Source organism: Ceratotherium simum, chromosome 33 (genome assembly GCF_057802395.1).
Source record: "Ceratotherium simum simum isolate JZ-2026a chromosome 33, ASM5780239v1, whole genome shotgun sequence".
Taxonomy (NCBI): Eukaryota; Metazoa; Chordata; class Mammalia; order Perissodactyla; family Rhinocerotidae; genus Ceratotherium; species Ceratotherium simum.
The window spans coordinates 23,059,650-23,085,863 of NC_141932.1; the positions used below are offsets into that span (position 1 = coordinate 23,059,650).

Genomic DNA, 26,214 nt, shown 5'->3' on the forward strand with positions numbered 1-26,214 from the left:
CCTTGGTTATTCGCAGGAGGCAGCCCTCCTAGCCACCCCGCTCGCCCCTCCCGAGGGAGGTAGGACCGTCAGGCAGGGTGCCTGGGCCAGGCCCAAGACGCAGCCCCGAGAGCCGATCCTCTTCAAGCTCTCCCGGCCCCAACCTTCTCCAGCCCTGAGCGTGTCTGGCCTGCTCAGGCTGCCCGCTCTGGCTCCCCAGGCAACACCACTGTCCCCAGTTCACCCGGACTCATTCAGCCATTCTGGCTGGCTCTGCCAGCTCCCTGAAGCTACTGCAAGACATGCCCACAGCACAGGGTGTTGACTGAACAAAAGGGATGTACTTACCCTCTGCATCCAACATCTTGGGGATGTCTAGGTATTTCTCGGCCACTTCAAAGGCATTGTTCAGGTTGGTGACTGGGTCGTCCTGGGGGAGGTTGGTGAGGGAAGGAAGAAGAACTCCGTCAGGGGCCGGGTGGAGAAGCAGAGGGAATAGGGCTGGCCTGGGAGGGTAGACTTGGGAAGGGATGGGACTGGAAAGTTCCTTTAGGTAGTTCTCAGCCACCTGTGCTGCTGCAGGGAGTGGGGACACTGGGACAAAGTCAATTTCTACCCAGAGGACTCCCTCTGGAAATCTTTGTGACGTAACTATGGTCCTTCTCTCCAGAAAAAAATGCAGGTGTGCTCTTTTCTTCCAATTTCCAGGCATCCACAGACCCCAGATAAAGACCCCTGTCCTGAAACTCAGACAGTGGTCCAGGCCTGGGAGCGCACTGGAGTGGGGGTGAGGTAGGAAGCAAACTGAGGTTCCACGTGCCCACCTCCCGAAAGCATCCTGTACGGGATGCTTCCCACTGCTTATGGGATTAAAGCCCACCCCACTCCGACCCTCTCTCATGTGCCTCCCCCACCTGGAATTATGCCCTCTCTCTGGCTCAAGGCTGCTTCCCCCTCCAGAGGCCCTTCCCACTCATGCCAGCTCAGGTCCGCCATCCTTCCTCTGCAGCATTGTCCAGTCCTATCCCCCTGCCACCCCCATTCAGCCTGAGCACGTGCATGGCCTCGGTCTTACAGGTAAGGTGACAAGTCTTGTACAGGCAAATCAGAACAGACTGCCTGGGAAATGTCTGCTGGTGGTGATGGTTTCAAATTCCTTACCCCTCTCCCCCATGGGCAGAAGGAAGGCTTCCAGAATCTAGAAGCGGAAGGGAAGCTGGAAGGCATGGCTGGCCAGGCCCTAAATAACCCGGGGCAGTTGCAGTGCCCCTGGAGGGAGAAGGGGACAGTCCCCAAGAGGAACAAGGGAGGTGAGAATCAGCCACCGAGCCTGGGGTCTGCCGGCAGCTGGTACAAGGCTCTCTCCCGGCTGGCCGGTCTGAGCCCAGAATCCAGCTCTGGATGCCAGCGATGGATGGGCTTGGGGGAGGTGACCAAGAGTTAGGGTCAGACTCGGGGTGTCTGTGGCCATGGAGGGGAGCGCGAGATGCATACCTTTCTCAGCTTGTCATACTCGATCAGCTCTGGTCTGTGCCGGTGGATCAGAGCATTGAAGGCAAGACCGTCCTTCCAGCTGCAGATGGAAAGGCAAAGGTCATGAGGAGGGCACCCAGAGACCCTGAGCACCTATAGGGACAATCGATTCCCGTTTATCGGGGCAGCTGAGTGTGGGCTCAGGCCCTGCAGGGGACAGCATGGCAGAGCGGCCATGAGCATGACCGCTGGATCCGCACGGTCTGGGGTCGAATCCTGGCTCTCCCACTACTGTCAGCGCGACCTGGGGCAAGTCCCTCAGTTTCCCTGTCTGTAAAATGGGGATAGTAACAGCACCTCATTCTGAGGGTCGTGGTGAGGAGGAAAAGAGCGAACATGTGAACACTTAGTGCCTGGGCCGTGACGGGCACTTTGTGACTGCAGCTATTGGGAGGGCTGTAAGCTGCTGTGTGCTGCACACACAAGGAGGGCTCTGAGGACCTGGACAAGCCCCTGGGGGAGATGGCCCACTGCGGGAGGCCAGGGCCTACGCTCGTGACCTCTGCACCCTGGCTGACCTGACCCACGGGCTGGCGGAATGCCAGAGTGTGGCTTGGCATGAAGGTCTCTGTTCAGAGGATGATGCTGGTCACAAGCTAGACTGGTCACATCTTCGTCCCTGAGATCCTCTGAGGGCTGTTCCTGCTGGGCTCAAGCTTAGTGGACCTCCTCGAGAAGGCCACCCTGACGGAGGTGCTGTCCCCAGTCACTGTCTACCACCTCGTCCTGTCTTGTGTCTCGCCACCTGCAGCTGTGCACCTCTGTCAACTACTGGGCCCTCAGCTGCAGCAGAACTTTCCAAGGGCGGGACTCATTTTGGTCCCACTCTCGGCATGGGGCAGGCCCTCCACAGACATGTACCGATGGAAGAAATCAATGAGGGAGAAGTGCAGAGAGGACCAGGCAGTTGGTGGCAGGAAAAGGAAGGAGACACACAGTGGACATCAGGAAGGGACCACATGCTATTATATGGGGGAGCACAATGGAATGGTCCCCAACCCCAGTGCAGGCCCCATTCTTCACTCTGATGTGCGCCCTGTCCCTGGTCCACCCCCACCCCCAGGGGGACACCAGAGGCTCAGAGGGGTGAAGTCAAGGGGCCAAGCCAGATCTGACCTCAGGGCACCCCCAAACACTCGCTCCCGACCCCACACCGCCTCCTGTCGCACCCTGGCTCTCGTGCGGCACTGACCATGCTCAGCTCGTGGGAAGGCGCAGGTGGACACATCTCACTTGCCTGTCTCTCCCGAGGGAGAGCAGGCTCATGGTGGGGCTGAGTCTTGCTCATCTTGGTGGACGCAGAGTCCATTTTCCCCACACTAAATTCACCGGCAACTCTAAGGATGGGTCCCTCTTGAGAGGTCAAAACAAAGGCAGAGCTTTGTTGCTGCTTCTAAGTTACCTTGCTGGGTGAGGAAGAAGATTCTACAAGGCCCACCAGAGAGCCGGGCCTTAAAGCCTTCAGCCCAGGCCAGCATGGCAACTGCTCGGAGAGGACGCAGGGACCTCTAAGGGGCTCACAGGGGCCCGTGGCAGGGGAGGGGCTCCCTGAGGGCTGGCATCTCACAGACCATGACAAAAACACAGGAGACAAGGGCAGCGGGAGGACAGCGGCGCAGGTCCCAGGAGGAAGTGAGGGAACGAGATGGGCTGGGCGGCCCTGGCGGGCAGGCACTCACCTGATGTGGAAGTTCTGCACGTTGACGTTCTTATACGGGGCCGTCTTTCTCTGGCACCAGAGAAGGAGCCCTTCCTTGGCAGAGGTCTCTGCAAGACACATGAGCATGGTGAGCACTGGCTCAGAAGGAAACCCTGGGGGGCAGGCCCAGGGGGATCACACTTTCAGGTCAGGCACAGGGGTCAGACAGGAGCCGGGGCAGACGGCGTCAGACAGACAGCAACAGCAGTACCAGCAGTAACAGCCCCTCTGTTCCAGACACCAGCAGGCCTCTGCTGATCCTAACGCTGATCCACATGCACGGCCCCAAGAGAAGTCACTTGCCCGGGGGTCACCCCAGGAAGTGGCAGTGACAGGAGAGCATCAGGACCTGACCTTGTGCCGTGTTTCTGACCACAAAGCCTGTGCCTTTAACGGCCGGAACACACCGCCAACAGGCCTTGATGCTGGCCTCAGCCTCCTCAGGGCTGAATGAAGAACCAGCCGAGGGCCATGAGCCCCAGGCCCCGCCCACGCCAGGCCTCCCAGACCTGGCCATGGTGTCAGGGAAGCAAAGTGGGGGGCTTAGGCAGTCCTTCCGTTTGCCTTCCCTTCCCCGACAGACTGGGAGTGCTATGAGGGCAGGGCACACATCTGTCCTAGTCACTGCTATGGCCTGTCCCCAGGAGCCCCCTCTACACACTGGCCCGAGGGGCTTTCCTCCTCCTGTGGTGCACACAGGCGCTTGGAGGGAAGTGAAGCAGCTTGTTCCTGGGTGGCCCGGAGGCAAAGTCTGAGGGCGGGGCTGTGGAGGGGAAACGTGCAGGCGCTGACACTCAGCAGAACCAGGCCAGGCCTCACTCCATCTCTAATTTGCTCTGTGACTCAGGCTCCTTGACTGTAAAATGGGGCCAATCATGCCCGCCTGACAAGGGTGGTGTGAGGAGGGTCCTCCAAGATAGAGGCAGTAAGTGCAAAAGTGCTCTGGATGCACACCACGGCCGGGACCCCCCTTCACCTGCAGCTGGGCCGGCATCTCCACTACCAACTCCTGCGCGGGGCCAGCCCCGTGGGTGACGCCAGGAAACAGGGAAGAGCCTTGAAGCATGAAGACCAAACTCCTGGAATCCTAATCTAACTCGGCCCAACTCGGGGGGAGCCGGGGTGGGGAGAAAGGCAGTTCTTTGTCTGTCAGCAGGCTCCTGGCTCTTACCTTCCACAGAGATGTCCTGGATGGCGAACCTGAGGATGATGGTCCAAATCATTCCCAGGGTCATCTTTGCATTGCCGTCCACAATCTCTGCACACAGGGAAAGGGGTAGAGGGTGAAATGGTCGTTAAACCAGAGTGAGACTCTTCCGGCAGCCTTCCAGCCCTGTCTAGAGATGAGCTCTGATCGTCGGAGAGAGCCGCCCCGCCTGTCCTCCACCACCCCTACTGGGAGGTGTCCCCTGAACGCTCTGAGAGGCACTGGCCCCAAACCCTTCTGCTGCTCAGTGCTTTCAGGCTTCTGCACACGTGTCCTCGGCCGTGCAGCCCTCTTCCCACCCGGCCCGCTCATTCTCTTGCCCCAGCTCAGGGGACTGCTCCTGGCTGAGGCCTGTCCTGGCATTGGCCTGTGTGCCCAGTCCTCTGCGTACACCTCTGTCACCACCCCCACGGACAAGTCTCTCCACTAGCGGGTAGCCTGCTGTGCTACTGTCTGTTGAGAATCTGCCCACTTCCTTCCAACCCCATTGCTGCCATTTGTCCAAGCCACTGTTGTCTCCCCCAGAGTTCAGCACAGTGCCTCCTACACCCCACTGCAATCCACTCTACACAGCAGCCAGCGTGGTCGTTTTCAAAGGTGCAACAGATTGTGTCACTCGCCTGCTTAAAGCTCCACTAAAACGCCGAACTCAGAGCCAGTGTTCTGGGGTCCAGCTTACAAGGCCTGCCCTGGGTGACCTGGCCCCCATCCCCGTGCTCTCTAGCTGTGTCCTTCTGGCAAGCCAGGCTCTTGCCTCTGTCCGCCCACAAGGTGCACCCACACCCCCTTTCCTCAGTGGCCTGTCCTTCCTGTCCTGCCAGTCTCTGCTTACTCGTCACTCTCCAAGATGGCTCCCCTGACCTCCCCGCCCGTCCTGGTGCCTCTCCCAGCAGCCCCCTTCCTCTCACACACAGATCGCCATTTGTTAGCGTGGATTTGGTGGTCTATTTACTAGTCCACTGTTCTTCGTGATCACCACTGTATCCCCAGTACTTGGGCCCGGCCCCCAAGAAAGATGTGACGCTGCAGGAAGGGGAGAGCGGGGACAACAGGCCTAGCTCTAGGCACACGCTTTCTTAACCAACCGCTCTCGCACACTTCTGCGAGCGAGAGGGAAGGGCCCGGACCACACACGCTTCAGCTTCAGCGACTTAGAGAAAATCACCTCTGCCCCACTCAGGGCCCCAGGTGCTGGGAGGGAAGTGAGGGTAAGCAGCATCAGCCCAGAGTCCAGGGGCCAGACGTGCCTCCAGCAGGCCTCTAGCGGCCTCTGCCCCCACATCCAGCACCCCAAATGCAAGGAGAACGACAGGACAACGGAGGGCACTTCATGAGACCTGCTCACTGACCCTCGAGAACAGAAAACTCTAGGGTGGGCCTGATTGGAAAGGAGAGAGAGTGTCACCCAGAGGATGGGCCCAACCTTCCCCAAGGACACACTAGAGAGGAAAGGGTGGGGGCTCTAGGAGCCACAGTGGAGAAGCTCCCCATGGCCAAGTCATGGGCTGACGGCCAAGGGCAGCTTTCAACTTCAGAGTTTCTGGATAAGGAAATATGCTCAGCCTGCTGCCCAGAGGCGAGGAAAGGACACCGTGCCTGTTCTCAGTCCTTTCCCAAGGGCAGGAAACCAGGCAGAGCCACCTGCCCCTTCCCAGCATGCAGCAAAGGCAGAGATTCACTCAGGAGATCTAGGCTGTGTCCCTCAAGTGTCAGGCGCCCAGAGCCAGGGGACGGGCACAGTCTGGAGAGGAGGCCGCAGCTCCCATTCCCATCTGGTTACACGAGGAAGCTCGTCACGGAGGGCTTAGAGAGTTCCTGCGAGGGGAGGAAGCCGGTTTCTCTCACGACACAGCCACCAGCTGCTTCTCGGACCTGCAGCTGTGCCTCTGACTCCTGTCCCCTCTCATAACCCCCACCGGGAAGCCTGTTCCTGCAACGGCCCAGACTGTGGGGAGACGGGGGTGGCTGGGGGCTGGGTTCTCAGGCACCCCAAAGGCCTCAAATGTCTCCAGTAGGCTGCCCTCCAGCTTTGTTCCAAGGCCTGAAGGTCACAAGGGCTGGGAGGGAACCAATTTGGGCATGAACAGAGAACATTTCTAAACCGAGTTTTTCTCCAGATGAAAACTGATGGCTGCCAGGGGTCTGTCCTCTAACCCCCCTGCATTCACAAGCTAGCATTTGAGCAACATAGATGCAGCTGTGAGAAGCAGAAGGCTGGAGGGGAGCCAGGAGGAAAGATCCATAAAAGACAGAAATTCTCAGGGCCTGACTGAAGTTTGGGGTTTTGATGTTTTTAAACAAACACCAGCCACCTCAACTGTGGCATGAGAGGCTTGGCACCCCTCCCCGAGAGGTCCCCAGTGGGGGCAGAGCCTTGGAACCCGGTACATGCATTCTGGCCTGGAGTCTTGGCCAAACTCTCCAAGCCCCGTCATTAATGGCAATTAGTTTCCTTTGTTTTTCTAAAAGCTGGGACAACATGGATGTCGGGCCGTAGGGTAGGAAACCCTGCTCTGACGATTGAACAGAACTGTGACCCCAGGCTGACGGGGAGCTGCTGGGCTCCATCGGGCCTCGCCTAGTCTCGAGAGGTGCCTGTGAGCTCAGACGAGAGCCCGGGGCTGAGGGACAGCCGTTGCTGCTCTGCGGGAGGGCCTGGGGGGAGGATCGCAGCCCTGGGTATCCCCACAGGGCACACACGGCTCGGGTATCCAGTCAGAGGTCAAACTCTCCCAGCCTGTGTGCCCAGCAGAGTCTGGGTGCTGACCTTCGGGCCTAGACTCCCTGCCCCAGACCCTGAGCCTGGGCCTCCAGTGCCCTCTCTTTGCGTTCCCTCCTGCCCACAGACACCGGGCAGGGCCCAAGGGCAAAGGTGCTCCCAGCAGAGAGAGAGGCCATGTCACTGTCTGATGACATCTCTCAGGCCCGGCACGTGGGGGGCGAGGGAGGGTGTCCAGGCTCCAAGTCAAAGCCATCCCTCCCCTGCAGCAGCAGCCTGCCCCGCACGGCTGGGTGCACCGGACTCCCCAGGCCTGGCCTGGGTTACACTGTGGGTGGAGGGAAGGGCAGCTTGTGGGTCCAACACCACATGGAGGGCGGTCACTGTGGTCACTGCTGGACATGCACTGGGGCTATAAGCACCCCAAGTGCTCTGTCACCAACACAACTTCTGTTCCGATTGCAGAAGTCGGGCTCAGACCCTGCAGCTCTGGAGCACAGCTGTGTGGCCCAGCTCACCTTCGGCCCCGATGGAGACCAGCTTGACGCCCTTGCTGGCGATGAAGTCCAGCGCCTTGTTCACGTTGTTGATCTTGTGCACTCTCATCTTGCCCCGCTCCGGCTTGGGTAACCGCTCCCCTGAGCGCCGCGCACAGAGAAAGACGGGGAGAGAGAGAGATAAGCGTTAGGGGCCCCACTGCTCTCCAGAACCTGCTGCCCCAGGACAGGCTGACGCCCAGACACACTGCCCCTGCAGCCGTGAGGCCTCGCTCTCCTCCCAGCACAGCGGGACACGGACAGGGCACCCGTTCCCGCTGTGTGACACGTTTTGTCGGGGAGGCCCCTCACCTGAAATGACCTCCAGGAGGAGCATGAGCTTGAGCCCGTCTCGGAAGTCCTCGTCGATGTTCTCGATCTGCGTGCCGGCCTTCCGCAGGTGGGAGTTGCACCAGGCTGTGAAGGTCTGGGGAGGGAGAACAGAGAATGGCTGCAGGGTCAGCACGGCTGTGGGGCTCTCCAACAAAAGGGCTGCGCTACAGCCTGACCCCAGACAACAGCGGCCACCACGGGGCCCTCGCTCGGCGCCAGGCCCTGGCTCCGCCCTTGACATACACTGTTTCTGGTCTTCACCACCACCCAGGCAGGTGGATCTGAGGAAGCTGAGGCTGGGGAGAGTTAACAGACCCACCCCACGATCAGCCGGGTGGTAAGTGGCAGAGCGCGGACTGGACCCGAGTCTGTCACCCTTAGCGCTAGTGCTCTCTCCACAGCACCTTGAGTGAGCACAGGACATGCATCAGACAGAGGCGCCCCGGCCCGCGTGCTAGTCCAGCCCCTCAAACTCGACGATGCCAGGCCCCGAGTGTGGCAACAAGAGCCAGGGCCCTGCTCTTGGGGGGCTTCCGTTCTCTTGGACAGACCCACCAGCTCCTCGTGCACCTGGGGCGCAGATTCACCACCAGTGCTGGCTCCTGCCCCCGACCCCCAGGGAGGAACTTGGGCAGCATTTCCCCATCACTGGCCCAGAGATGACCCAAGACAGGAAAGCAGTTGGAAAACAGAAGCCTCCTGTAAACTCAAGGTTTCCTCAAGTCAGTGTCTTCGCACTTTGGGTGGCCCAACAGCAGGCACCTCCCTGAAAGGCAGGAGCACAGCTCCAGAGCCCTGTGCACGCCCCACCGAGCTTGTTCCCCTACAGGCCCGATGCCCTTCGTTCCCCGGAGAACATTCCACTTCCAAATCTTAAGATTCAATGTGCCTTAGAGGGGGCCAGAAGGCACGTGGGAGGCAGGCGAACCCCCACCTCCCCAGGGTTAGTTAGGCAGCCATATCGGAGGAGGAAGTCTCTGTGGAACACAAGGCATGCAGACTTTGGAAGGTGAAAGGGCACTTTCGGGTAGAGAAGGCCAGAAACGAGAAGGCTGAATTCCAAACCAGAACACAGAACCCCCAAGGACAGGGCACGGGCCACTCGGCCCCTGCTGGCTTGGGCACGTTACCAGACATCAGCGCCTGGGAAGTGCGGTACGTCAGTTAACGTGGACGTGTCCAGACGCCTCTTGGGGAAACCGGCCCCCTCAGCCTCCACAGCAGGGTTTGGGAAAAACCCCACACCTCTGTTTCTCACGGGAGCCCCATACCCCACACCCGCCCTGTCCCCCTCAATCTGCAGGGGCCGGTGTGGACGCGGGCAGATGCCAGGATGGCGCGAGAGCACACTCCATGCCTGGCGCAGGCAGAGACCGTGTGGTGCGAGGGGCTTCCGAGGAGCCTCTGGCCAAGCACCATGTATTTTGACAACTGTCATCAGTCCTGCTCATTCAGAGACTAACACAAGGCCCCTCGCAGACAAAGAGGCTGCCTAATTAACACGCTGCACCACAGTGAAGACTGGCACAAGGTTTCCTTCCAAAGCTGAAGGGGGGGGTCTGTATTCAAGCCAGGGCCCCCCACCCTGCCTCTCGCCAACATGAAACAGTTCTTCCGCCAATGAAACAGAGGACCACCCCCTGCGTGAGGCTGGCTGTTCCCTCAGCTAAGGCCGCCCTGCCCTGCTCTGCTCTGCCTTGCCTGAGCCGGCTCCCAACCATCCCTCAAGTCAGCCCAAAGGGCAGCTCCTCCAGACGCCCACACCGGCTTCTGACTGGGACGTCCCCTCCTCTGTGCAGATCTCCTCACAGCACCCTTCTCTCTGGCCTCTCAACAGTCATGCGTCGTCTTCTGCTCCCCACAGCCGTGAGCTACGCTGAGCTCTGGCTGCGAGCAGGTTCCCATCCGGAACGCATGGACCGCCTGCCCCACCACATTTCCCACGCTTCTTCCCTCCGACTCTGAATTCACACAAACCAGGGCCAGGCTGCTGGCTACATCACTTGTGGGGGCAAGTTACTCAACCTTCCTAACGTCCGTTTCCTCATCTGTCATGCGGCGATAGACACCACCTGGGCATGGTCAATGGGAGGACTGGAGGCGACAGTGCCTGAGAGCACATGGCAGGTGCTCAATCAACAGGAGTTCTCTGGATATCCCTGTGCCCCTAGACCGCCTCCTCTCTCGAAATCCCGCCCGCCTCTTCCATAGAGCGCTTTCTCTGTTCCCTGGCCGCCCTCACCCCGACACACCGTGCTCAGCATCTCTCTGACAGCATTCTCCAGTCGTTTTGGGTCTTCCTGGATGTTACGTGCACATGTGCACATTCCCAGTGGGTCAGAATTATGTCTCCCCTCACCTGCCTTTATAATGCCCAAAGCACAGCCGGCCTCGGTGGCAGGCAGCAGGCAGGGCTAGGGCAGGCAGAGGCAGGAGCAGGGGGCGCTGGGCCTCTGCTCGTGCATGTGCCTGAAAGATGCTGCTGGGCAGCCAAGTGGCCAATCGGATCCCATGGCTGAGGGTGCAAGAGGGGAGCTGCCAGAGAGCAAGCCCCTCGATGCTCTGGCACTGTTGGGGCCGAGACCCAGGCACCTGGTCTGCAGGCAGGGCCAGGCACGTGTCTACACGGCACCGCTCAGCACCTCGGCCTGCCTGGGCTAGGCCTGCATGCTCTGAAGGGGCACAGACTGGGTCTGCATGCCAGCTCCTCGGCTTACTTGTTCTGCTTGCAATCAAGTCACCTGCCCGACTCACACCTCAGTTTCCATCTCTGCAGAATGGACTTATGAGAATCTACCTCCTGTAGTTGCTGTAAGGATTAAACGGGGGGAAAAATCCTTTAAAGCATCCGATCCAGTGCCTGGCATAAGGTAAGTGCCAGAGAATTGTGCACACGCACACGTCCACTCGCTGCTTCCCGCTCAATCCCCGGGAAGGGTGGGATCTGGTCTCTCTGCAAAGGCCCTTACCCCTCCCCCATGGTTTGGAGCAGAAACAAGATTGCAGGAGACCCTACAAGACAGCCCCTACTCCAACCTGGGGAGGTTCTGAACAAAGCTCGCCTTGTTGGGTTCAGGCCATCTGTCCTCACACAGCCCCCACACTGCCCACCCCCTAAATACGCGTCCATCTCCGCACCTTTGCTCTCTTCTCTGGGCAGCAAACAAGAGCTCTGGCTCGGGGATCACACAGATTGTCTGGGTGCAAATCCTGCCTCTGCCATTGAGGCAACCAGCCAGCAGGGTAACCCCGCACAAGCAATGAGCCTCAGGTTCCTCGCTGATGAAATGGAGGCAATAATCTCTCCTCTTAAATGCAGATTAAACAAAACAATGCGAGTAAATCACTTACGACTGTGCCTGGCACAGTTAAGTACTCAGTGTTATACACACGTCAAGGGAAGGTCTGCTTTAAATCAACGGTCACTGCCACACACTCTGTCTGCCCGGCTGGCAGCAGGCAGAGGCCCAAGAGAGCACAGAGCACGTGCTGGGGGAGAACACCCACTCGCCTGGCCTGGGGGGTGAGGAGGAACTCCCTCCGGAACCTGACAGACCCAGAATGGGAAGCACTGAGCTCTGGGCAAGGAGGAACGACCCCATGAGGCCACCCTCGGGCAAGGAGTCAACCTCGGGCGGCCACTTCTCCACGCAGCGTGACTGCTGAGTAGGAGCTGGAGTCGGAACGGGATGTTAAAAATTCATCACTCTGAGCCACCCCTGATGGCCTAGCGGTTCAAGTTCGGCGCGCTCTGCTTCGGTGGCCCGGGTTCGGTTCCTGGGTGCAGAACCACACCACCCATCTGTCAGTAGCCATGCTGTGGCAGCGGCTCACATAGAAGAACGAGAAGGACTTTCAACTAGGATACACAACTATGTACTGGGGCTTTGGAGGCAGGGGAGGAGGAAGACTGGCAACAGATGTCAGCGTAGGGTGAATCTTCCCCCGAGGAAAAAAAAATTCATAGCTCTTTCTGGTTGGTTACAAAAATAACATCCTTCTACTCTCCCTCTCCCTACCCAGTTTAGGCTAAGATGTGTGGAGAGGCGGTTTCCATAGATGGAGGCCTCGTGTGCCCACCATCCCCCTCCACTATGCAAAACTCTCAGAGCATGAGCTACAGCCCACTGCCAACAGGCCCCACCAGCTCCATGACGCCTCAGGCCACCGTGGCGTCAGTCCACAGCCATCCCCTCAACAGGCAATGGCTGAGTATCAACCCAGGGCCAGGTCCCATGCCAAATACGTCATGGTGAGCCAAAGCAGACACAGGCTGCACTCTATGGAGCTTCCAGGCTGATGAGGGAGAGGATCTCATTAATCAAGCAACTACCCAACCGCAGAAGTAACACCCTTAGGAAAAGTGGTAATAGCAACAACCACGACAGACACTGCAGTAGAGCTAACTATGTGCCGGACGCTGCTCTAGGCACTTTGTCATGCAGTAACTTCTCACATCCTCACTATCTTGTGAGGTAGTTGCTATTATTGCCCCATTTTACAGATGAGGAGACTGAGGGTCTGAGAGGTGAAGAGACTTGCCCACTGTCAGTCACACACTTGGAAAGTTACAGAGCTGGATTTAAAACCAGGTGCTCCAGCTCCAGAGGCCATGCTCTGAGGTATTATGCTGCATTGGCCTCCTCCCTCCCCGCTCCCCAGAAAGTGAGCTGAAGATGTTCAGCACGGTGAGGGACAGCTCCTGATCTGGGGGCAGGGCAGACGGCAGGGCAGACACGGGGAAGTTTCCCTGAGGTGATTCGCAAACTCTGATCTGACTGAGAATGAGTTAATGAGACCAAAAATAAGGGACACTCTCCAGATAATGGGAATGGCATGTGCAAAGGCCTTCCAGCAGAGGGGACAGAGCCCCGCTGGAGAGAGGAAAGAAGGGAATGAGGGATAGAGAGCTGTGCCGGGAGGCTGGCAGGCGTGACCTCATTCTTTGGGCCTTCAAAAGGTCAGGCAGGCTGCTGCTATGTGGGGACCTAGCGGAAGGGGGCAAGGGTCAACGTGTGATGACTGGGAAAAAAAGAGGGTGAAGAGCCTGGGAGAGAAACTCAGCAGGAGGAGGAAGGCAGAGGAGCCGTGTCAGAGATGCTGACTATCATTACTGAGAAACGCTTTTCAATTTCATTTGGGGGGGCCAGAGCTACTGGCCCTCTGTGGGATGAGGGAAAGGCAAAAAGCAGTGAGCTACTCTGGGTTTTATTGTCAAGGTATTTCCCAGGGGCAGCACTGACTCTGAGTGGGGTCCAGGCCCCCAGCGCCTCACCTGAGAGGCGCTCAACCCTTTCACCTGGCCGACACGCTCACCTGGAGTCCCTGTGAGGTCCTGGGCATGGGAGGAAGCAAGACAGACACAGAATTTACATTCTCATGGGGGGGGGGCATGCTGAAGGTAATTATGCAAAAACTGCTGATTGCTAGTTCTTACTATTTACACAGAATAACTCTATAAAACCTCCAACCCCATGGTCACCAGAGATGTTATCATCTCCCTTTCACAGACGAAGAAACAGAGGCAGGGAGACTGAGTGACTACCCCAAGGCCACACCACTAATAAACACAAACAGAGGGTGGCCATTCATTCTGCAACGTCTGAGTGGAGTGATTGGTGCCAGCCTGGCAGAGCACATCTGGCAGAACCAAGTCAAGAAGGGCTCCGGCCCCACCTCAGTCCCCGAGCTGGAGGGGAGCTCACAATGCAAGGTGGGTGGGCAGAGCTGTTTCTTCAAGGGTGGCCAGGGCAGGCATAACAATGCCAACAGTGGCCTGCCACTCCCAGCCTGGCCCTGCCATCCTGTGAAGGGAGTTTGCACCCAGCCCTTGACCTATCTAGGGAGGAAGGAAGGATGTGGACTCGTCTGCCTTTGAGAACACACGTGAAATAAACCACAGAGAAGAGCCTTCAGAACTCGCCTCTGCACACTGGCAGCTGTTGACGGTTCTTCTCCAGTCGCTAAAATAGCACAGGGTGTAAGTGGCGGGCGGGGGGGAGAAAGAGGAGCTTGTTGCTTCGTTTGGGACCCACTGTGACCATCAATGCTGCCTGTGCTGAGGCCTGCGGTGCACAGGCAAGGCAAGCTTTAGAGGGGCCCCAGAGCTGTTCCTGCTTTGTCACTCCGGGTGCTGGGGGAGAGGGAAGAGGCTGAGCATCGCTGGTCATAAAGTCCTTCCTGTGTCACAGGGACCCCTCCCAGTTGCCAGGATGTGTGGTGGCTGGGTGAATGAATGATGGATATTGTTCGGGAGGTGACCTAAGCGGCCAGGAATGTGGCAGCAGTGGGCTTTAATGAGCCATTCATCGATGACTCCCTCCCCAAACCCAAAGAGGTAAGCCCTCTCTACTCTGGGACAGGCACTGAATAAGAAACAAACACTCAGAGAGCCGGGGCAACCAAGTGGTGTTCCGGTGGGCAGAGTGATGGTGAGTTCAAGAAGAGAGAATCCGGTCGGGAGGGGCGGGGGTTCAGCTGAACCAGCTGAAGAAACTTTCCTTCCCTTTTCTACCCAATGACTTCTGTTACAAAACACGTTCTTAGTGCTGATGGGGGTGGTGTGGAGGGAGACGTCTGTTGGAAGCTGGAATTTCACTAAGCCCAGAAAAAAGAGAGTCTCTTGCAAAATCCGTTTGGGCCAAGAAAAGGCTCCCCTGAGTCCCTAGGCAGGGCGAGGGCGCTGGCTTTGATTACTGTCACTGTCAAAGGAGGGTCCTGGACCAGGGTGGGAGGCTCCACTGTTTCCACCCACCTAGCAGATGCTCACATGTGGATTCCATGGACTCCAAGCTTGACAAGATTTTAGGAAAACCTGTTCACTGCCTCATGCTGCTCCCCCGCCTTCCGCTGTGTACACCACCCACCCCCTTAGCGGGATGTCACAGGCCGACAGCCTGACCAAGAAGGACCAGCTGCACATCCTTCCCCCAGGCCCAGGGCTCACTGGAACTGGCCACAGCAAACTCCCCCAGGGCACATGGAGGCAAGACAGGGCTCCCTAGGGTGCTGGGAGTTTGCAAACCTGTCTCTGCAATACCGTGTTGGGGTTGCCGCTCCGCTGGGGCATCGGCTGCTTTGAGGGGGAGGGCGCCGTCCCACCTCTTGAACTCCCACCTTGCCTGCTGTGGCCTCTGACGCTGCCCATGGTTCCTGCTTCCTCAGGTCCTCAGGAAAGGTGTCCGGGGCTTGGACACAGGGGAGCAACAGCTATTTATTCCTAGGGTAGGCATCCACCCTTCTTATCGCCCATCTGCCAGGCTACTGCCAGGCCTCAGGCAAGGCCTGGCCCCAGTGGGGCATCTTTTTAGTTCCTGAAAGCAGAGACTGCTCCCCCGGCCCCTGGGCCTCATCACCAGCTATAAAGACGCTTCCAGGGCCTGCCGGCTAAGCCTTCTGGAATCTGGGTTACCAGCAGCCCAGGTGACAAGGCGCTCACCCTGGCAACCTCTGCGTGGATCCATCTAGGGCGTCTGGGAAGCCTCTGAACAGCTCTGAGATTGCACATGTGAGCACTTTTTTAAAGATCCATCACCTTTAACAGATTCTGAAGGAGACAGAAACCAGGGACTGGGTTGAGAGAACAGGAAATGAACCGGTCTTGATGACACGGCCACAACTTAAGACGGGGACAGCATCATGGGACTCAGCCCTGCCAGCATGAGCCATTGGGGCTGGTGGCACTACAGCACAGGGACACAACGGGATCCAACTCCATATCCAGCCAGGGGCAGAGCGGGCACGCCGTGTGCGCCTGCCCCATGACGCCATAAGCTAATTTGAAAGTGATTACAGAGAAATATGGAATGCTTCTTATGTTCTGGCCTGACGTTGCCTTATTCGGAGTTTTCTCGGCCTACATGAAAAAGCTCCGACTTCCCGGTCGGAGGAGAGGCATAAATACCGCGGAGTGAGGCAGCGAGCATTCCAAAAGGCCTGCGTGTCCACCCAGAAACCAGCGCTCTCCCCCACGCCCCCTCCCAGTAGCCAACATTCCCGCCTCGGCCAATCCCCTGCGAGGCGCCAAGAAAGCGCGTATGCTGCTGCTGCAACGGACTGAATTTGGAATGCAGTCCCTTCCTAGTGAGAAACGCTGGTCCAAGCCTTGCTTCTAGCTCTTCACAGGGCTGGCTGTCTCTCGCTGCTCACACCTTCCCCCCGAGGCCGTCATCCCACGGGGCCCCCCCTGGCCTGCTCTCTCCACCACGCTATCGTGCCCCTCTGCTTTTCCTCCACTGGACTTGGCACCATCAGAAATCATGTTCTGTCCATACCCACGCTCCCTCTCGAGTGCAAAACACGCCCCGGGAGAGCGGGCTCCTGCGTGCTGCAGGACCCGCGGGCTGGAATGGTGCCTTGCATATGGTAGGTGCTCAGTATATCCTAGGATGAACGGAAAGTGCTTGCTTTCAGGAGTTCACAGAAATAACCTTAGCGCTGTAGATATTCCAAAAACAAGCCAGGGAAGGCACTGCTCTCAGCTTGCCACGCCAGTGGAAGAGAGGAGCCCTCAGCAGCCCTCTTCGCTAGGCATCTGAGGCCAGTGGACTTGCAGAGATCCTGGGTCAAGCAGGGCTGGGCCCACACAGCGGGTACAGAGGGTGGGCTAGGAGGAGGTTGAGGAGCTGACAGACGCTGTCCAGACATCAGTCTGCCAGGTCTACAAGGGTGAGGGGAGGACAATGTGGCACAGTGCGCCAAGCAAGGGCTCTCGAGTCTAAACAAACGTGGGTTCAAATCCTCGCTTCGCCACTTATTGTGGGTGGCCGCAGAAAACAAACTTCACCTCTCCAGACTTCAGGTTCCTCCTTTGTACAATGAGGATATCAGACACGATGTGAGCATTTAACAGGCTGATACAGAGAAAGCACTACACGCACAGCCTGGCAGAGAGTGAGCGATCAACGGATGCTGTGTTCATGGCTATGTTATTCCTATTCTGGGAGGTACCACTGTTGGTATTAGCACTGCAGGTGAAGCCAGACCTCCCTAGGATTCCCCGAGTTGCTGGCTGCATTCGGGTGGCTGACACAAAGTAACCTTCCCCACACCTCCCCTCTCTTAGCCTGCCACTCGACCACCAAACGAGTAAAGCAATGTAACTCTCAGAGCTGGCCCTTCTTGCTTCCCAAGAGCCTTCAAATCCAGTGGTTCTCAACCCTGGCTATCCATTAGAATCACCTGGGAGCTTTTGATTTTCTTTTCTTTTTCTAGATAATGAATATTGTTTTAAGCCACTAAGCTTTGAGGCAATTTGTTATACGACAATAGATAACTTACACAACATAGCAGCAGAGTTGCCAGATCACAGGTGTATACTCTTTTTAATCATGTGCATAGTGTGGAGAATCAATATTTTTTTTACTGAGTTACAATTCACATAAAATTCACACCTTTAACGTATAAAAGTCAGTGAGTTTTAGTATATTCACAAGGCTGTACAACTATCACCACTATCTAATGCCAGAACAGTTTCATCACCCTAAAACTGTGAGCAGTCGCTCCCCTTTTTCCCGCCCCTCCTAGCCCCCGACAACCACTTTCTGCCTCTATGGATTTGCCTCTTCCAGACGCTTCATATAAATGGAATCACACAATATGTGGCCTTTTGTGTCTGGCTTCTTTATTCAGCATGTTTTCAAAGTTCATCCTCGTTGTAGCATGAGTCAGTACTTCATTCCTTTTTGTCTGAATAATATTCCATTGTATGGATATACCACATTTTGTTTATCCACTCATCAGTTGATGGACATTTGGGTTATTTCTACATTTGCTATTATATACCTCTGTTATTATAATAATGCTGCTATGAACATTCATGTGCAAGTTTTCATGTGGACATATGTTTCCAGTTCTTGGGTATATACCTAGGAGTGGAATTGCTGGGTCACAGGGTAACTCTACGTTTAATCATTTGAGGAACTGCTAGACTGTTTTTCCAACAGGCTGCACCATTTTACATTCCCACCAGCAATGTGTGAGGGTTCCAATTTCTCAACATCTTCGCCAACACTTGTTATTATCTGACTTTTTGATTACAGTCATCCTAGTGGGTATGAGGTGCTATCTCATTGTGGTTTTGATTTGCATCCCTAATGACTAATGATGTTGTGCATCTTTTCATGTGCCATTACCATTTGTATATCTTCTTTGGAGAAATGTCTATTCTAGTCCTTTGCCCATTTTTAACTGGGTTATTTGTGTTTTCATTGTTGCAGGGGAAGGGTTCTTATACATTCTGGACACTAGACATTTATCAGATGCATCATTTGCAAACATTCTCTCCTGCTCTGAGGAATGTTTCTTCACTTTCTTAACAGTGTCCTTTGAAGGAAAAAAGTTTTTAATTTCGATGAAGTCTAATTTATCTATTTTTCTTTGGTTGCTTATGTTTTTGGTGTCATAGCTAATAAACTATTGCTTACTCCAAGGTCATGAAGACTTATGCCTATGTTTTCTTCTAAGTTCTATAGTTTTAGCTCTTACATTTAGGTCTTTGATCCAGTTGCAGGTACTTTTTTGTATATGGTGTGAGGTAGGGGTCCAACTCCATTCTTTGCATGTGGATATCCAGTTCTTTCAGCATTATTTACTGAAAAGACTATTCTTTCCCCATTGGATACATCTTGCACCCTTGTTGAAAATCACTTGACAATAAATGTAGGGGACCTAGGAGCTTAAAAATACCTGAACTTCACTCTAGGCCAAACGAATCAGATTTCCCGGAGGTAGGTCTTGAACGATAGTTTACAAAACTCACGAAGTGAGTCTAACACGAAGCCAGGGTTGAGAACCACCACTCTAATTGGACCCCTCATTCTATAAACGAGGGATCTGAGGCCCAGGTAGAACCAAGGAGCCCTTGCCACTGGTTGTTAGACTGGACTGGACCCTGGGAGCTAAAAGAAACCCCAGAGAAGCAGGTGATAGGCAGCCCAGGGTAGGGAGGTGCCCCAGTCTGAGCTTGTCTCTGTTCTCAAACGAACTTTTCCAGAGCCATCCCACACATGGAAAACCAACCAACCAACCCAAAGCCACTCAGATTACACTGCAAACAACTGGGTGCTGTCCAAGGGGGAAGAGCCGCCCTCTCTACAGAGTCCACAGGGAGATAAGGGTCTGAATCACAGGCAGGTGGGGCCACAGGGCAGAGGGAGGAGACAGTGCTCAGCTCTCACAGGAGAGCTTCTCAGCAGGAAGAGGAGATGGGTGAGGCCTACCTTGAAATAGCCATCTTTAAAAGAGAAAACTTCCACTCCCAAAAAGGAGCTTTTAAATTAGGGCAGCAGCAGAGGCTGGGGCCCTGCCCTCCGCCTCCTCTGGCCCCATCTGGCATTTTGCTGTGAAACGATCGGGCACAGGGGGCCCTTCACCTGGAGAACAGGGCGTCTGAGCTACAAAAACCCCATTTACTTTCAATGGCTTACAGCTGAGCTCAGGTTTCTGGGTAGGAGGGAAGATTAAAGATCGTCTGGTTTAAACTTTGATCCTTTAAAAAGATAGCCGAGTGAGCCAATTCTGGCCTTGAGACCGTGTGGCTTGGAATCCTAACAAGTGCCTGAGCGGACCAGGCTTTAGAATTCACATTTTAGCCTGGACAAATCCACCCATGGACTTGCTCATTCAGATAACAGGCATTTGGGGAGAAAAGTCAGAGGAGGCACTGACGGCACTCAAGTGTCGTTCACGCGAGTGCTACTTCTGCCCTGAGCCACCAAGGCCCACCTCAGGAACTCCCCAACAGAATCGAGAGGTACAGAGTGCTACGGGCCAGAGGCATCTGGAGGCAGGGCAAACACTCCCATTCGCTTCTCCCTCTGTCCACCTTCTGGCAGACAGCTTGTTTTCTGCTGAAATGTACATGATCCATACACGGGGCCTTGTTGGCGGAAGGGCAATGACGCCAGGCCCAGGAGTGATCTCTTAACAGTGGCGTGGTTTGATCTCTAACAGTGGTTTCAGTTTGACAACTGAAACTCCTCCTTGGTGATCCTTTTCCTTTTTCCTGTTTGGGGATGTTCTGATTCATCGGTTCACCGGTTAGATCAGAAGCCTTCTCCTACTCCAGTAAGAGCAAGGAGGGGCGTCTGGGGGTGGGCGACACGGCTAGGTGGAGCCGTTGGTCTAGAAGTCTGTGCTCTTGACACCCTGGGGGAACCAGAGCCTGGGGCAGCGCTCACAGACACGCGCTTGTTTCATCTAGACTGGCCCACCAGCTTCCAGTCTCAGAACCCGGGTGTAAGACGAGCCCTCTGAGAAGCAGGGCGAGTCTGCAGGCTGAGAGAATACAGGGCATTCATCCACATGATCAATCCTCTCGTCTCTTGAGTGGACTAGCACTGGCAGGGGGCCTGTGAAGGTGCTAACTGCCCTTCACTGAGGCTCAGCATTGCTCCTCTTTGGGGCTGTCACCGAGCAGGGGCTCAGTGAGTATTGGCTGAGGGAGTGAATGAACCCATCAGTCAATCTGGGAGGTGTGGAGCTGCCTCACCCAGAACTTCCAGGCTTGGAGTCTAGAGTTTGCTAAGAGGCAACTGGTGGTGTTTAGACTTATCCACTTGCGCCCTTAGCCTTGCGTGAGCAGCACTGGCTCTACTTCCCACCACGCAGGCATTAGGACTGTGTGCGGCCACAATGTGGTTAAGAAATCACTCCGGGGGCCGGCCCCGTGGCTTAGCGGTTAAGTGCGCACACTCCGCTACTGGTGGCCTGGGGTCGGATCCCGGGCGCACACCAACGCACCGCTTCTCCGGCCATGCTGAGGCCGAGTCCCACATACAGCAACTAGAAGGTTGTGCAGCTATGACATACAACTATATACTGGGGCTTTGGGGAAAAAAAGGAGGAAGACTGGCAATAAATGTTAGCTCAGTGCCAGTCTTCCTCGGCAAAAAGAGGAGGATTGGCATGGATGTTAGCTCAGGGCTGATCTCACAAAAAAAAAAAAAAGAAAAAGAAATCACTCCGCATTTGGGGTCTCTTTTTTTTCTTTACCATATTCACTCCATCTTAGACTCCCTGGACACATGAGATGGACAATATTAACAGTGTCTTGGCAGGATTTAAAAAAAGAAAAACCAAAATAAGGTTCTATAGTCAAAGGGTAATTACAGGTTTGGGAGGAACCAGTAGAGAGAGACTGAAACCTCTGACTCATAACTGCTCCATTAAAAATGGTGAAACCATTTGCCTTGGCAGAGGGGCAGGGCTAGACTCTCACCCAGGCTCACCCCACCTCCAGGCCTTCCTGGGGCTGGTCCTAAGGCCTGGCCAAACCACACGGCAGTCATGAGGGGCGGCTGCCTCCAGGAGCAGTGTGACGTCAGAGGAGAAAGGGGCCCCTGCTGCTCTCAGGGGCAGATCTGACTCCTGGCCCTGTAACAACAGAGGAGTGTCGGGGTGTGTGTGTGTGTCGCTGTGTGTGTGTGTGTGCCTGAGGCAGGGGTGCAGGGGGCATGGAGTGCCCTCATGAAGGTGTGGGTTCAGTTTTCCAGGGAAGGACTCATCAAATCAGCTTAATCTGCCCCATTAAAGCTACTAAGGGGCTGGGCCTCAAACAAAGGCGGCAAGAGGTGTTTTTATGACTGGGTGGGGCGTAGGGCTTACACTAATATAATTGTACGGGTGACTCACATTTACTGAGCCTTTACTGTGTACCAGGATATGTTCTGAGTGTTCTACATTTTACAGATAAGGCTCCAAAACCTGAGTGCTCGCCCAGGGTCACACAGCTGGCAGGTATCAAAACTGGACCCCCCTTGTCTCCTAACTAACCTCAAGTCTGGCCAAGGCTGCTTTCTGTTGCTGGTTCTCACCTGTCAGGTCCATGGGAGGCACCTCGCAGAGTTTCTCTCATCTGATCCACTCTAAGGAAGACACACAACCAAGAGTGGGCCCCGAGGCCCTTGGCCGATTCCACCCACCACAAGCGAGCAGGCCCAGCGCTGGGCTGCGGGGTGAGTCACCGGAGAGGGAGGGGAGTCAGGTGACCAGGCGAGAAGCAGAGCTATGCTGAGGTGGCCTGGTTACCTTGACATTCCTGTGATTCTGCCAAGGTAAAAAGTAACCTGAGGAGTTTGCCTTATACGGGCACAATGACAGATTTCAACACAACGTGTTAACTGACCCTGTATCAAATCCTTTCCCGGATTGCATAGGAGACACTGATAAAGCTGCTCTGAAAGTATAGGAAATGACAATTCATGACGGGCTATTGCCAGTGACTCATAAAACAAAGGTGCAGCCCAACTGCCACTGTGTGCCTTTTAGAGAAGGGGGGAAAGCTAGTGGCTCCCAGGCCCAGTGGCTGTATCACTCTCCTCCCCATACGTGGCAGGCAGGCCTGGAGGAAATCGATTTCAGGCTGCAGCAGCACAGCAAGTCCTGTCTGGGCTCAGAGAGCCCCGAGCACCTGCTCTCTCCCAGGGGGGCCCAAAGGAGGAGAGGCAGGGGCTGCACTGGACGCACCGCCTTCCGGGCCAGCAGGGGACAAAACGGCGGGGTCTGAGTGCCCTGAGACGGCATGAGCACCAAAGAAGCCAACTGGGCCTCATGGGACTCCAGTCATCCCCACCTGGGCCCAAAATGCTGGCATCAGATGCCTCCTCCCAGGCAGCCCCCCAGCCCCCAGAAGAGGAGACTCACTGCTCTGAGCCTCTCCCAAACTTCATTCATCCATTCCAATTTTAAAACGTACTGGGCATCGACCACTCGCCGCCTACTGTTCTGAGCACTGGGATTAAACAGACAAACACCCCTGCCTTCACGAAGTTTACGGTCGAGTGGAGGAGAGAGTACATAAGAGAAGGTAACTAGACAGTGATGGTGCAGGAAAACAGGGTAACGTAACAAAGAGCGACTGGAGGACGGGGACAGGGAGGGAATCGAGTTCAGCCGGTCAAGGAGAACCTCTCTGTGGAGGTGACATTTGAGCCTGAACAGACAGAAAGGGCTGACTGGTTGACCAGCAGGAGAGAGATCATTCCAGGAGGAAAGGCCCCAGGTGGGAACAGGCCCGGTGGACATGGCCAGAGCAGAGGGAGCCTAGAGGAAGAGGAGGAGGGGCTGGTTCACTGGTGCCTTATAGGCCATGGAGGGGTTGGGTCTTATTCTAAGAGCAGCAGGCAGCCTTTGGAGGGTCTCACAGGGGAGTAGCATGACCAGAGGAATGGTGTGGGAAGACCCCCTGGTAGCCGTGTGGACGGCAGGGTTACAGCAGTGAATACAGAGAGAACTCTGAAGCAGAGTCAAAGCCCCCCTCCATCCAGAGAACCAGGAGGCCGGGGCAATGAGGTTCCACATAGCACAAAGCTGCGTCCAAGTGCAGACCCCGGACCCCTGCTCTTCTCCCCCTACCCCCCACCCCCACACCCCGTCTTCTTTAGAAACACACAGGCCTGAGGGTGAACCACACGGACTTCACACAGCAGTGGAATGCTTCCTTTAGCAGAGAAGTGGGAGTTATGCCAAGGAGTGATGTTCAAACAGCACTCCCCAAAGAGCTGGGCCTTGAGGGGTGCCAGGGGTGAGGGTGGCTGCCCCTGACTCAAATTTAACCTCAGCAGCTCTTTCATCAATTTTATAACATGGCAGATCCACGTGAGACACAACTTCAAAAACAGTTGTGCTGTTGAAAAATATCATCGCTTTAAACCTTAAATCCTCCGTGCAAAATCTATTCCCAATGGTCCATCCCACCAGACTGAGGGAGGACAGGGCTCCATCAGGACGAGCTACGGAAGGGCAAAGAGGAGTTTCTGGTTCTACAGATGGGAAATCCCATCCCTCTCCTCCCCGCTAAAGCCTTTGATCCTCTCTGCTCCGTGGGTGGCGGCAGCTGCAGGAAGGCAGACACCACATGTGCTGCCGTTCCAGTCTGGATGGCTGAGGCCTGCTCCCTTCTGTAAGGTGGAGCAACAAACAAAGGGAAGATAAGAAGGCCTGTATCCCGACGCTCTCCCAGTGTCTGGCCTGGAGCCCACGGATGGAACCTGCTGGGGGGAGCCAGAGAGCAGCAGCCGGAACTCGCAGCCGAGTTGCCAGTCGGCAGCCATTCTCCTCGGCGGGAGCAGACCCTCGCCATGAGTTTCTAACTTCCACGGCATCCTCTACTCGTGGAGAGAAAACAAAGGAAAAGGAAGAACTAAAGGCAGAGAGAATGAGAAATCCTTACTTTACTTAACTAAACATGGACTAAGGTGAAAGTGGTCTTCCGGCAGCTTCCCATCTCCTGGGGGAACTGAGGTTCAGGACAAGCACAGAGAACCTCCACCAAGGGTCAGGGAGACCTGCGGAACCTGACAGTTCTGTCCTGGAGGAACACACGGGCCGGCTGGAGTGGGACACCAGTAAGCCAGTCACTGCAGGGCAGTGTGATCCGAGGACAGCAGGGGTCAGGTGACACCTGATCTGGGCCCTGAAAGAGGAGCACTGTTCCGATGGGTGGTGACCTGGGAAGAAGGTCGTTCCATGCAGCGGGAATATCTGGAGCAAAACCACAAATGTGCAGATGTCTGGGGACCCCTAAGGGGAAGTGGCAGTGACCCCAAGGTGCCAGTTGGGGTCAGAGGTGGAGAGGCTGAAGATCTCAGAACCTGTGCTCGGGCAGCCAGGCACGGAAAGGTTTCTCAGAGTGCCCTGGTTAGATCTGAGTCTCAGCAAAATAACGTTCACGGAGCCACCGAGCTGAACTAGGAGGCTGGAGTGAGGCCAGTTAGGAGGCCGCTGCAGGAGACCTGGCCGCGGATGGCACAACAGAGATGATGATGACGGTGATGGGAGCCACCATCAGAGCCCTTCCTGTGAGCCAGGCATGCGCAAAGGGCACACAAGCGCTCGCTAACTCACTGGAGTCTCACCACAGCCCGCGGAGGCAGACATTATCCTCAGAGTGGTTGAGGCGTTTCCCCGAAGCCACACAGCACCCAGGCCCTCTGACTTTAGAAGCTGCACTCTGAGCACTCGCCATGTGGTCCTGCGTCAGGACAACAGCACAGCTCAGGCAAGACTTGCAGGTGGAGGTTCTCTTTACTCGTCCTGAACCTCAGCTCCCCAGGAGATGGGAAGCTACCTGGGGACCACTTTTGCCTTAGTAGATGTTTAGTTAAGTAAAGTAAGGATTTCTCATTCTCTCTGCCTTTAGTTCTTCCTTTTTTCTTTGGCTTCTCTCCACAAGTAGAGGATGCTGTGGAAGTAGGATTCCAGGAGGCATCTGAGAGAAAGAAGGAAAACTTGGTGCCCATCACAGAGTGAGGAGTCAAAAGAGGATTCCACTGTTTCTGACTTGGATGACATGGATGGGGCCATGTCGCACCCAGGAATGGAAAAGCCAGAGAGAGGGGCTGGAGAATGAGTTCATTTGGGACAAGCCAAAAGTGGAGTAGGTGCTGCCCAACCAGCCGGCATACAAAAACTGAAGTCTAGAACTCGGCAATAAGGTCACCTATTCACACATGCATTCCTGTCATTCAAACATTTCCCGAGCTTCTCTTATGGTCAGGCCTGGTGCTGGCGCTGGGGATACAGGGAGAAACGAGACAAGCTTCCTCCATATGGAAGACATCGAAGTCCCACAGGGGACAGAGACGTGTTAGTAAACAATTGCACCAGAGACTGATAAGTAGGTCAGGACTGGAGACCTGGAGTCCTGCACACTGACATGACACCCAAGGCCGGGGGAAGGCGGGAGATAAAATCCCCCAGGGAAAAGGGCATTGTGAGATGCCCACATTCCAGAGGGGGGAGGCGAGTAAGGACTCAGAGACGGGGATTAGAAGGAAGAGTCAGAGAAGTAAAGAGGTGATGTCAAGGAAGGCAAAGGGAAGGAGGTTTTGTTTTCTTAAGACATGGGCAGAAGCATCGAGTATAACAGTGTGTGGTTATATAAAAACCACAGACATCCACATTTATTAGAGAAACACACTGAAGCATCTATGGGTGATGTCTGGGGCTGTCTTTAAAATACTCTGAGGGAGGTGGCTGGCCCAGTGGCATATTGGTTAAGTTTGCATGCTCCCCTTCAGCGGCCCGGGGTTCGCAGGTTCGGATCCCAGGCGTACCAATGCACCGCTCATCAGGCCATGCCGTGGCAGGTGTCCCACATATAAAGTAGAAGAAGATGGGCACAGATGTTAGCCCAGGGCCAACATTCCTCAGCAAAAAGAGAGGGATTGGCAACAGATGTTAGCTCAGGGCTAATCTTCCTCACCAA

The 26,214-nt window shown here is 55.6% G+C and overlaps 1 protein-coding gene across 2 annotated transcripts in view; it reads right to left on the reverse strand.

Annotated features, from left to right (window-relative positions):
• Positions 1 to 26,214, reverse strand: part of ACTN4 (actinin alpha 4) — a 73,413-nt gene that overhangs the window by 21,110 nt on the left and 26,089 nt on the right. For both annotated transcript variants that reach the window (XM_087421796.1, XM_004441491.3), the window contains exons 2-7: positions 7,986 to 8,100; positions 7,656 to 7,775; positions 4,383 to 4,469; positions 3,192 to 3,279; positions 1,474 to 1,552; positions 328 to 409 (exon numbers count right to left, since the gene is read on the reverse strand). In XM_087421796.1, coding sequence (XP_087277922.1) covers positions 328 to 409; positions 1,474 to 1,552; positions 3,192 to 3,279; positions 4,383 to 4,469; positions 7,656 to 7,775; positions 7,986 to 8,100 — 571 coding nt within the window. The remainder of the gene's footprint in view (positions 1 to 327; positions 410 to 1,473; positions 1,553 to 3,191; positions 3,280 to 4,382; positions 4,470 to 7,655; positions 7,776 to 7,985; positions 8,101 to 26,214) is intronic.